Genomic DNA, 13,209 nt, shown 5'->3' on the forward strand with positions numbered 1-13,209 from the left:
AACATTACACCGCATTATACTACTTTAAGAATGTTTAACATGTTTTATCATCTGTGATTCTGTGCGAATAATGACATTAATTTGGCGGACATTTGGCCTAATTTCTCCATTCATTGTCAATGGCAAAATATGAGACTGGACAAACTTTACGTCATAATTGAGGCAAGGCACATATGATATATGATATGATATAATTTCTCCTTTCATTGAACTGAATGTGATTGATTAGCCGATTTGCTCGTCTACATATGTACATTTTACCTTCATTGTCATCATATTTGGCGGACATATGACCTAATTTCTTCTTTCATTGTCGATGGCAAATATGAGACGTGGGGACATAATATGCTGTACATGTCTGAAGACACAAGGTTTGTAATTAATAGTCACATTCACAGTAAAGTTATATTACAAATGATTATTTACAGATTAAAGACCATTAGCAGAACATTGTTATAAAATCTATACATTTGTCAATACATAAAAAGTTCAATCTCATCATGTCTTCTGATAGATTATCCATACGTTTAGGGATAAGGGTGGTGCAAGATGGAGCCTAAGTCTATACAATTAGAGAATGTAGAAAAAGTGTTACTTTGAGTGAACATTTGCCTGTCATCTCTCCTATTGTACCAACATCAATACAGCATGGAATTGTGCAAAATATTCTTTAGTTTTGGGTCTGAAAGGCTAAATCTCATCAAATGGTGGTCCGTGGCTCAAATGCCAAATAAATAATGGACCTTGATATGAAACAGGTTGAAAAACACTGATTTAGGCAATTGCCACCCCCTAGTTCACATTTATTAATTCATTCACTCAGTACTTTCACCGTAGGAACCGTATTTTTGGGAATGTCATTTTAGGCAAATATTTTCAAACGTTTTCTCTGTTCGCCCCAAAACAAATAGTGAAAATAGCTGATCTATCTACAAGCTCTCAATGCGTCGATTTAGAAATGTGGTAACATTTTGCTACCCCCTATTTCTCTCTGCTTTTCAGAGAATAGACTAGACTAGAGTCATCATTGCAGAATTAGTCCCATATCCTTGTCCATGTCCATTTGGCAGAGGTCGCCCAAGACGATGCTTTTATCTTCTGTCCATGTAGTTCTGAATAGACTTGTCAAAAACTGCTAAGAAGAACTCTGCATCATCCATGGTGATGCACATGGGCGGCTTGACACGGAATGTCTGAAACAGCAGGAGGCATTGACAAAACATTACATTAAATAAGCAACCCTGTGTTAAAGGGGGTAATTGAGATCATCAATACATATGTTTTTGTAAATAAAGTCAAAGTCAAAATGTCAACTAGTAGTCTGTATGGTAGAGTATGTTAATACAATGAAATGGTTAGAGGTGGCATCCAGGTGGCAACTTTCCATCGCTGGATAAGGATATATGAAGCTAATGCGAACAGTTCTCATTAATGGCTATTTCCCCGACTGCTGGTTGCAGAAGACATTTCATGCCATTAAACTCAACAGGTATTTGACCAGACTTTACACTTGATTGTATTATACCAATAGTAAACATTGTCATGAATAGGTTTTGCTTTCAGTCACTACTTTTTGCATTTCTGTAAATTATGGTGACATTAATTTTAAAATTGATGATGAAGTAGTCAAATAGTAGTTTAGTATGAGATTACAGATGATTTCATACTAAATAAATAAAGTCAATACATCAAAATCTGAGGCCGGTTTAATGCCCAAAGGGTTTCCATTTTTCAATTACAGATTTATTTATTTTGTATTAATGAATTTAATGATTGAAATTTATTTCTCAGCAATGACAGCTAATTTGCCTGTTCATACACCCCTCCTTTCAGCTAACTTACCTGTCCATACAACCCTCCTTTCCCTATGAGAACCCCCATGTCTTTGGTGTCCTCCAGGATCTCTGCCATGTCCCCAGGAGGCAAGGGATCTCGACTAGCCTATAGATTGAGAGAAATTGTGTGTGGGCATAATCATTACAAACATTTTCAAAAATAGCAAATCTACAACCTCACAATGTGTCGCATCGCAATACATTGTGAGATGTAGATCTGATATTTTAGCTATTCGTCATGAAACCCAAATATACAGGTGAGGGCTTACGTGCTGGGAATAAATGGCGTGCAGAGACTAAATTATGATACAGTATCATTCAACAGTATTATGTTTAAAATTAACCCTGCTGTGAACGGTGACATGCATGTCACTGCCCAACATTCCACTATTGCGGCCCAGGCCGTGGCGTAACGGTCTGGGCACCGGACTGGTAATCCAGTCGCAGTGCCGCGGGTTCGACTCCCGAACCCGACACGGCCTTTACTGCATGTCATCCCCCCATCTCTCTCCCGTTTCCTGTCAGCCTACTGTCTGTCCCTTAAAAAATCAATAAAAGGCGTAAGCCGCAAAAAAAATATCTTTAAAAAAAAAAGAAAAAAAAAAACATTCCACTATTGCTGCGTCCGGTCTGTAGTCACAGATGAACAGTAACTCATGGCTAATGGTTAAACTATCCTGAACTATGTCCTCCAATGACACACACAATACCAACATGTGAGGAGAGAGACCTACTGTACACATAACACAACTTGGAGAGAGAGAGAGAAGTAAAACTCCCCTACCTTGTCTTTGACCATCTCCACACCAATCATCAAGCCTTTGCCACGGACATCACCGATGATCTCGTATTTGTCTCTGAACTTGGCCAGTTCTGTCAGAAGATAGGTCCCCACATCATGACTGATCTGCTGGGTTCTGTCCTCTTTGATGACCTGGTGGGAGAGAGAGAGAGAGAAACACTCAAAATTTTTACTTACGCAAAAAGTTGTTTGCATAAGTTTGTTCGAAAAAGTAAGTAAAAGTAAAAGTTCGGAATTCAAAATATACATAAGTAAAAGTAGGATCAAAATGTAATTAAACATTCTGAAAATATCCGATCTACAAGCTTGTGGATCGGCTACGTTCAAGCGGCCGAAGTGTATAGGGCTGAATTGGTTTTATAATAATAATCAAAATGTACAAAGTAACTAGTAACTAAAGTTTTCAAATCATTAGTGGAGTAAAAGTACAATATTTATCTCTGAGATGTAGTAAAAGTACTGAAAATTGGAAATACTCCACTCAAATACAGTACGTAAATGTACTTAGTTACTCCACTGCTAAAGTACAGTAGCTATTGAGAATCAATGGGCTGGAAACAAAAACATTTTCCATAAAATCAACACAATAAAAACAGTGTTCTAATCTACACTATGTATTAACAGGTAGAATGTATTAACCACCACTGCCAGTAGCTAAATGGAAATGTATGATGTATTTTTTGATTTGTGGGAGACATGAAATGTATCTTTTTAGTCTCGAGCTGAGAAGTTTGGGAACCCCTGAGCTAGAGAATTCTAACTGAATGCTATTAAATAATGTACAACTGATTTCTATATAGTTCCAGGTTTTTATAAGGATCTGTTCAATTCAATTTAAATTCACATGAAAAGGATATGCCCTCTATTCATATAAGGTTCTGAGTGAATGAATACTATAGGTCCAACCACTCTCACACCCCTAAGTCTGCTATAATGTTTAATTATACTGTATCATATAGAGGTATATGCACTTTCCAGGCAAGTGCTCTCCGAAGGTTCGGAGAGCCCTTGCCTGGAAAGCCTGGCACGGGATGAGGAGAGTGTGGAAATCAGATATGGGAGAAGACCTTAAGATAGCTACTGTGGAGTAAGCTACTGTATGGGGCAGAGACATAGACCCTTACAATACAACAGGAAATAGCCCTGGACGGAGTCTACACAAGAATGCTACAAATGGCACTACCGTAGGTGTCACATGGACGCATCAGAAATGTGGACCTCTATGAGGACCTACCACAAAGTACATTGACCCTATGGGAGCCAACCCAGGGCAAAGCCAGGAGGGGAAAGAAGCGTACCACCTATGTAGACGTGCGACAGCTTGGCTGACAACACTGCAGAGCTCAAGAACCTGATGTTGGTGAGTTGGTGTTGGCTAGACCTCACTCTCGCAGCAACTAACTAACTAACTATATGCACTTGCATAAAGTGAATAGCGAATCGAGTGGCAAAGTGAGTTTAACGTTGTTTAACATTGTTTAATGTAACTCGATAGGACTTTAATGTTTGGATGTATGGGCTGTGAAGGCCAGAAATTCGTTTTTTGCCACGTTCCTGCATAACATCCAGGTATGATGATGTCATGTGCATACCCTCTATTAAACATGATAAGAACTATGGATTGTGTGCAAGTGAACATCTGTTTTTAATGAACTCTTACATCCAAAATGGACGAGCCGATGGCACACGCCACAGGGTTGCCTCCGAAAGTGTTGAAATGAACTCCTTTTCCAAACGCTGCAGCAATTTCTGGAACACACACGAAAAGGCATGTTTACACAAACTCAAGTTACACCTCAGAAAAATCCACTCAAAACAATTATCCAGCATATGGAATTGTAACTTTTCATGACGTATTTGTTTACATAACCTTTGACCACATATGAAGCCTGATGTATACTTCATTGTACGATAGTGTATGAATTAAGAATTGTAAGGAATAACAGTCTCTAAAGATCTATGGTTTGCTAATTGATTTTCAAGCAAGACTACAATACATAACTACATGACTTCCTGACAAATTGACTTGCTTGATACGGTATATAAACTGAATCCTCCTCTCTTTAACTCGGTACACCTTCACTATCACTAGGGGGCAGCAATGACTCAGGAGATAAAGTCAACTCTATAACCCTACTCTAAAACCTAGGAATTAGTTATTAAACACCAAATCACATCAGATAGTCCAGTCATGTTTAATCAACTTAAAAAATCTGTTATGAATTAGAAGGCATCAAGACTCAATTGGCCCGTGTTCAGCGGTGGGATAGGTGATAGGGTTTTGTTTGTCACTGCACGTACTCCTATGGACTGGGGTGGCACCTGTCAGCAGGGAATGTTGGGAGGGAATAGTGTGACGGAGGACGCGCTATGCATGTCCTCCCGGTGGGGGCTCCTCACTGGCAGGTTTAGCCAGAACAGCAGTGGCAACACACTTAAGCGCTGCGTGTAGGAGGACCAGGGAGGAATACATTGGTATAACTACTAAATTGTGGAGCAACACGGTTGATTACCATTATGATCTCACCTGGCGTAGTAACGACCGCTCCCATGGGGAATCCATTGCCAATACCCTTCGCCATGGTAACCATGTCAGGAATGACATCATGACCTTGGAAACCCCAGTAGTGGCTTCCTGTTCTTCCAAAGCCTGTTTGAACCTGTCGGACACAAACCACAAGGTTTTCAGGAAATGGTCCACTTTGTTCTTAATATTTCATGACATTTTAAGTGGCAGCTACAAGAGCTGAATAGAACATCCGTAGAGAATATATTGCTTGCTTACTCAATGAAAGTATGAAATTCCTTTGAAATATTGTGCATAAACTGTAAATATGTCTTTTTCAAATTGCACAGAACACAGTTGTCTAATGTCTATGTGCATCAGTCATACCTTTAACCACTTAAGCCATACTAGAGCGGTACACATTGGGCACTGGCCCACTTGGAACAATGCAAGTTGGAAATGCATGCCCGTCTGTCTTTTATGCCCATATATCGAGATTTCTGTATCTGTCTCTCTGTGTCTCTTTGACCGACTCGACACCAGGCACTGAACCCCCTGTGGGGGTGTGGAACGTGTTTGTCGAATTTGAAGTCGGTGGGGCGAACGGTTCTCGAGTTACGTGGATTACAGACATACGTAGACCTATCAGCAGCATTTGACACAGTGAACCACCAGCTGCTCCTAGACACCCTAGCGGAGCTAGGCATCGGTGGAACGGCACTAAAGTGGTTCTCCTCCTACCTCACCGACTGGACCTACCAGGTTTCCTGGAAAGGTCTGTTATCATCCCCCCGAACCCTCCAAACTGGGGTCCCACAGGGATCTGTACTTGGTCCCCTCCTTTTCTCACTGTACACTAAATCCCTTGGCACTATCATCTCTGCTCACAATATATCCTATCACTGCTACGCCGATGACACACAACTGTTCCTATCCTTCCCCCCCTCTACCACTCTGACATCTCACAGTGGATGTCCTCCAACCATCTCAAGCTGAACCCAGACAAGACTGAGCTTCTCTTCTTCCCAGCTAAGTCCTGCCCTATGCGGGAGCTAACTATTTCCGTAGACAACGCCCTGGTAACGTCTGTCCCAACAGCCAGGAATCTTGGTGTTGTCCTGGACAGTCAGCTCTCGTTCAAAGCTCACATCACAGCTGTCACTCGATCCTGTAGGTTCACACTCTATAACATACGACGAATTAGACCGTTCCTCACCCAGGAATCAGCCCAGCTCCTAATCCAGACAACAGTCTTGTCAAAACTCGACTATTGTAACTCCCTCCTTACTGGCCTACCAGCATGTGCACTTAAGCCTCTCCAGCTGATCCAAAATGCAGCTGCTCGCTTGGTCTTCAACCAGCCAAAATTCTCACATCTCCCCCCTGCTCCGCTCCCTCCACTGGCTCCCGGTCGCTGCCCGCACAGAATACAAAACTCTGATGCTGGCATTCAAAGCAACCAAAGGTATGGCTCCCCCATATCTTACAAGTATGATTGAACACTACAATCCCTCCCGCGCACTCAGATCAGCCAACGCAGGGAAGCTGGAAGTACCCTCACTAAAAACGCCGGGACAACACTCCACACGTCCCAAACTCTTCTCCCTTCTGGCTCCAAAACTGTGGAATGCACTTCCCATTGCAGTCAGAACTGCAGCATCACTCCCAATCTTCCGCCGTAGCCTGAAAACCCACCTTTTCAGACTCCATCATGGCCCATAGCACTTACCCTAACCCCTTAGATAGCATTTATGTTGGCTTAGATAGCATTTGATACAGACTTATAGCATGTTATGTAGACAGCACTATAATTGTATTGTATATAGTCATAGCACGCCATAGTACATATGCATAGCATAGTAGTAAATATGTATAGTTTATATGTATAGTGTATGTATAGTTAAATTATATAGATATTCCACTGTTACTTTCTTAGCTTACGCATGTTTCATGATAAATACTTTTATGTGATGTATTCCCATGCTTTTGTTCTTGCTTAAATGTAAGTCGCTCTGGATTAAGAGCGTCTGCTAAATGCCTAAATTGTAAATTGTAAATTGTAAGGTACATTTATAGATAATACTAGACCGGTGCCCGGCTGTAGAGCACTGAGACGGTAACGATGGAAGTTGGAGATCCATGCCACACCTGGCTATGCAATACCTGTTGTACCCGTTCCACCCATCTGCCTGTGTCCCTTATATACCCATAATTAAAATTAGGTTGGAAGTAGTTAATAGTTACTATGTATGTTACCTCATCAGCTATACAGACTCCACCTCGCTCTCTCACAAGTTCGTATGCCTCCTTTAGGTAATTTTTTGGGTATTGGACAGCTCCTCCCACTCCCTGTATAGGGGCATAAATATTTGTCATAAGTGATGCAATTTGTCATGGTAATCAAGTTGTAAGAGTATTTATTATATACAATAGAAAAAGCTATATATGGGTTAAAAATATAGTCCAGGTGGTGAGTCAATCTACAAAAATAAAATAAAAAAAGTCAAGACTCAACAGTCTGTCTCAAGAGACTAGGAAAAACTGCAAGCCTCTCAAATAATAGCAAGATTGTACATAACATCTGGGTAAAAATGAATCCAGTAAGGTGAACCGTTACAGTCACACAATAATAGCATTCATTGGTTATAAATAAATATAAAATACAAATCATAGTTATTATGATTGATTATTATTGCAAACAACATATTCAACAGGAGGAATGTAAAGCATAAATAAATGGTAATTTATCCATTTGTATTTTGTACTCTCTCAGAGTTGGATTAATACTGAGGATTTTACCTGAATAGGTTCTCCAAAGAATGCAGCAATTCGACTAGGAACACTTGTAGCAAATGTCTCTTTGAGCTGCCCAATGTACATGTCATGAGCCATACAATCACCTATGGATTTAAATGTACATGTCATGAGCCATGTTGACTGTGGTTGTGTTCCATACATTTTCACCTTCAAAACACTAGAAGCACAGTCTCACGTGTATGAGTTAAAATATTGACCACTTCCAGGTAAACTACTAGCAGAGATAAAGTGCTTATAGGTGTAATATTTCTGCTGGAAATGGTAAATGTTTGATTACCAGTAAAGGACTTTGAACTCTAGGTTTGCATCTAAACGCCATCGTTGGTAACAAACCAATAGAGAAACCCTATAAGCAGCGTTAATGTAACAATAAAGCAACATGTTTTGGCCGACACTGGCCATCGTCAGGGCAACACTGACAAAGGCAAATGCTTGGTTTTAACTTTTTATTGCTACTAGAGGAGATTCCTTCATGTTTTCTTGTGGTTTGGTAACTGAAACTCTCTTGTTCACTGTTCATATGCCTACTGTACTCGAATGCAATGTTTGCTGTGATTAGTGTTGTAGGGGTTAGGGTTAAACTGAACTGACCTTTTCCTAAACAGAGCCAGTTCAACTGGAAAAGGAATGGATTGAATTAAAACAACTCTGCACATATTGATTCCCTAAAGATTAAATTATAAGACTGGGTGCGCGTGCGTGCGTGCGTGCGTGCGTGCGTGCGTGCGTCTGCCTGCCTGCTGAAACAAGTACCTTGGGCACAGCCACAGTCTCTGATGGTCTGTATTGGAGAGTCCCTGCAGTGGGTCCCTCCCCAGGGACCTCTGAACACATCAGGACACATGGTCTGCGGGGACATAAGCCAAGTCTCTTAGAACAACGTGATAATGTATTTGCCTCCATGAAATGCATGACATAATGTAAGATTTCTAAGCTGTGTGCATGCGTGCGTGTGCACTGCACATTACTTATTTTCATGTTGTATTATCTATTGCCTTAGTTAGCTATGTGTCTGCATTACTGTACGTACGTTGGTGCAGCCTAAGCCGCTGGGAACGGTGTATTTATATGCAGAGTTGGAGGTCAGAGCCATAGTCTGTGGACTGCCACCGTGGTACGATCCTCTGGGAGAAGAACAAACAGGTCTGGGTCAATTAAAGAAACGTCCTCTCTTGGGACATCCAGATATGGGGAAATGATTCTATCATGTATTGTGCACAGATGTAAGAAATGCTCCCAAACACAATAATGGCAACAAGCACCATGGTGACCTCTTGTCAACCTTAATGGGATAGATAACAAAATGCCTTGGTTTCTATCAATGACACATCCCGCGAAGCCATGAATTCATGTGCATTTTTTTGTTTTTGTCGCATTCCTAAGCCAATACTTTGATGACCGCTTCGTGTGGTGTGTAATCGATAGAAAATAAGTCATTTTGGTGGTGAATTATCCTTTTAACGTCCCTGTCCATCTCCAATGATCTTCCTCAATTCTTACTTAAAAACTGCGATGCGTTGTGAGCTTGTAGATCTGCTATTTTCAATAGTTTGGGTTGCCGGCAAACATCTAATTTCTTGAGCTAAAACGTTTGGGAACCACCGATCTCTGGCCTCCTGGTATGTGACAGCAGAAGATAGTGGGGTGACCTTGCTTGTTGTGCATACTGGAGTATGGCATTGTGAACCTGGTTTCTTAGAGAGGAAACAAAGCAAGATGGGGCTGCAGCCACTGATGCCGTGATGATGGAATGTGGAAACCAACACGCTTGAATAAAAATAAAAATAAAAATGTTGTATCGCTGCTTAAATTTCAGAAAAATGTTGAAACTATCTAAGCATTTCCGACGTCATTTCTCAATGGAATAAATCCTGATAATAATAAAGACCTAATCTTCTACTGAGACATACTGCCGGTTAAAACACCTACTAATTGACAAGTAGTACTGCCTGAAACTCATAAGGCCAATATGCCCCCTGGCCATGCAGGGATTCCCTCTTTGGTGAGCGGTAGATGTTTGGTTTCAACATCTACTTGGGATTGTATTCCCACCTTGGGACTTGGGATGGTATTCCAACTAAGTGATACATATACAATACATATGCAATTTGTACATCACATTGGGAAAGGTCATACAACTTCAGGATTGTAGCTTTAATATTATGCTCAAAGGAATCACTAAAAGTTAGGACAAACTGCAGTATGATGGCTGGGGGAAAAACAATTGATAGGAAAATGTTGACTTCTGTTTAGTTAGATTAGTGGTGTGCAGGCTGTTCATAAGACACATATTATTATAGTGTTGGCATAATGATGGTCATAACCATCCTTTCTCTTTTAAATCTACGTCAATAACAAAGGCATCTTACCTTAAAGTGATGATATCAAAGTTCCCTGTGTAAAGCCTGGCCATCAACATGGCCAGGTCATTCGCCTCTGAGCCACTGTTGGTCAGGTACACCACCTGGACATACAATACACATTAATGAGAATGAAAGAGATTATGAACAACAGATATAAACCATCATTTTCATAATGCATTGATTAATCAAGTTGCTTGCCTCACACGCCACGGTACAATATGTTTACAGCAGTGATTGTATAATAAAGAAAAAGGACAAGTATTCATAATTTGAAGTTATGAATAACAAATATTATTTTTGCATGATACTAAAACAATCACTAAAGACAATTCTTATTGGAAAAGTAACATGAGAGAGAGAGAAAGAGAGAGAGAGAGTTTGATTCATTTTATGGTGATGGATTAATCAATTATTCCATTAGACATTTCACCCCTGAATGTAATCCTAGTGCTATATGGTTAAATATGTGGTCTCTAAAGGTAAAGTGAGCATATGCAGCACCTTGAGAGGATCAGGGAGGTGGGATGCCAGTTTCTCACAGTACTCATGGAGAGTAGGGTAGACGTAGATGTTCGTCGTGTGCCACAGTTTCCTCAGCTGTTTCTCTGCAGCCGCTGTCACCTTTCTGTATCCAGGGATAGCCACAATTAACCACTTAGTTAAACCCCAGCATCCACAAGTTTACGCAGGAAATAGTAGGTACCCTCACAAACAACAACCAGTAATCCTAGTCTCTATATACTGCGTCCCCCTGGCCAGCCGGGGCACCTGATGGAGGGGAAAGGAACTGGTTGGAATAACGCATTCCTTCCACGCGCTACGTCCAACCGTAAACCCTTTCAGCGGCTTGAACTCCTCATGCATTGAAGGAAGCATGAGGTTAGTCCGCTGCTCTCCCCAGGTTGGTAGCGCTCAGGATTACATAGACACTGGGGCGGCAATAGCTCAGGGATAGTCGGGTAGAGTGACTGTAGAGCAGCTGGATGGGAACCGTGAGGTTACCAGGCTTACCAGGCTCCCCCAAAGTTAGTGTGGAAGTGTCCTTGAGCAAGACTCTGAACCCCTAATTGCTCCCGATATGCTCCCTCTTTCCCAGCGGCACTTGCTTTGGCAATGTAAACCTCATGCCAATAAAGCTCCCATGGATTGAATTGAAAAGACGAGCTTACGAACTTACAGGTGGCAGTCTCCTACACTGACTGAGTTGAACTTACGGGTGGCAGTGTCCTACACTGACAGTTGAACTTACGGGTCCTACACTGACAGTTGAACTTACGGGCATAGGCGGAGCTTGAACTTGATGCCTGGGCGCGCAATGTTATTATTTTAGCGTTTTTACAATGCCCTAACCCCTAAAATGAGTTATTTAGGTAGTACAGCAGCTCACACACATACACACATGCACTACAGCCATACAGCGAGTCATCATATCATGATAAGAGAGATGATTACAAACTACAGTCAGAAGCCAGAAGTTAAGTAAAAAAAAATAAAAATAAAAAAAGATATATATATATATTTTGGCAGGGGGTGCAGTGCACCCCCTGAACCCCCTCAAGCTCCGCCCATGCTTACGGGTCCTACACTGACAGTTGAACTTACGGATGGCAGTCTCCTACACTGACTGAGTTGAACTTACGGGTGGCAGTGTCCTACACTGACTGAGTTGAACTTACGGGTGGCAGTGTCCTACGCTGACAGTGGCCACGCCAGCGAACAGGTCCAGGTATCTCCTTCCGTCCACGTCCCACAGCCACTGCATGTGACCCTGGTGGATGAACACTGGCTTTTTGTACATGGTGACCTTCATGGTCATGGGGTTACAGTACTGCCTGCGGATCTCCAACATCTGCTCTTTTGACATGTCCTGTAATAAGACAGGTGATGATAATTAGTATTATTATTACTAGTTGAATTTAAAGCACTTTTAGATGCACAACGTCAACATATTTCATTTCAAGAACCCGCAGTTTGATATGCATGAAGCCCACGCGGACACCCATTTGATAGTATTTTTTATCTGTGCATAGGAACCCAATCTCATGGATTAAAGCAAAATAAAATCTCAAGGACCCGCAGTTTGATATGCATGAAGCCCACGCGGACACCCATTTGATAGTATTTTTTATCTGTGCATAGGAACCCAATCTCATGGATTAAAGCAAAATAAAATCTCACGACTGATTTTTTTTGACAGTGAGAAAGTAGCCACCACACAATAGCACTGTGATTCATAAACAATTAATATGTAGAACTATGTTTTTGTAGCCATCCAACCAGTTGAAGAAATTGCTGATTGATCATCCATACCAAACTATAACGATGAACCGACAATAGGTTATTTATAAGCTTACAACACGTTGGAAGTGTAGGGGTGGTGATTTAACAGGAGATGGGCTCCGAGTCCTAAATGGGCCTCATGGCTTGGTAAGGCTTACTTATGATGTACCCCTACACTACAGGACCCCTGGGGGAACTCAGACCCCACGCTGAGAACCAGTGGACATGCTGTCACGCAGAAGTTTAATGTTATCATAAGTAAGCCTTACCAAGCCATGAGGCCCATTTAGGACTCGGAGCCCATCTCCTGTTTCTGTAGCGTGAGGCAGCTTGATGTACCTGGCCTGGACATGACGCTAGTATGTCGCAGGGGGGACTTACCCCAAGCCAACCCTTGATGCTGAGTACCAAGCAGGGAGGCACTGGGTCCCATCTTAGTCTTTGTTATGACCCGGCGGGGGATCGAACACCGACCTCCCAGTCTCAAGGCGGACACACTAACCACAAGGCCACTGAGCTGGTAAATATTATCATACACACAACAAATACCAAGAGAGTCCAACCAGGGGTGAAATCACTCGTTGTCACGTCCTGTCCCAGGACGTA

The 13,209-nt window shown here is 41.7% G+C and overlaps 1 protein-coding gene across 1 annotated transcript in view; it reads right to left on the bottom strand.

Annotated features, from left to right (window-relative positions):
- Positions 1–1,057: 1,057 nt before the first annotated feature.
- Positions 1,058–13,209, bottom strand: part of agxt2 (alanine--glyoxylate aminotransferase 2) — a gene marked incomplete at its 5' end in the record, with an annotated part of 14,152 nt that continues 2,000 nt past the window's right edge. Inside the window, 12 exons of the mRNA XM_083793301.1 lie at positions 1,058–1,193; positions 1,843–1,941; positions 2,620–2,769; positions 4,298–4,386; positions 5,165–5,297; positions 7,400–7,492; positions 7,943–8,043; positions 8,714–8,807; positions 8,991–9,084; positions 10,330–10,424; positions 10,825–10,948; positions 12,000–12,190. Coding sequence (XP_083649427.1) covers positions 1,092–1,193; positions 1,843–1,941; positions 2,620–2,769; positions 4,298–4,386; positions 5,165–5,297; positions 7,400–7,492; positions 7,943–8,043; positions 8,714–8,807; positions 8,991–9,084; positions 10,330–10,424; positions 10,825–10,948; positions 12,000–12,190 — 1,365 coding nt within the window. The 3' untranslated portion in view covers positions 1,058–1,091. The remainder of the gene's footprint in view (positions 1,194–1,842; positions 1,942–2,619; positions 2,770–4,297; positions 4,387–5,164; positions 5,298–7,399; positions 7,493–7,942; positions 8,044–8,713; positions 8,808–8,990; positions 9,085–10,329; positions 10,425–10,824; positions 10,949–11,999; positions 12,191–13,209) is intronic.

This window comes from Protomyctophum parallelum (genome assembly GCF_964188405.1).
Source record: "Protomyctophum parallelum genome assembly, chromosome: 21".
NCBI lineage: Eukaryota > Metazoa > Chordata > Actinopteri > Myctophiformes > Myctophidae > Protomyctophum > Protomyctophum parallelum.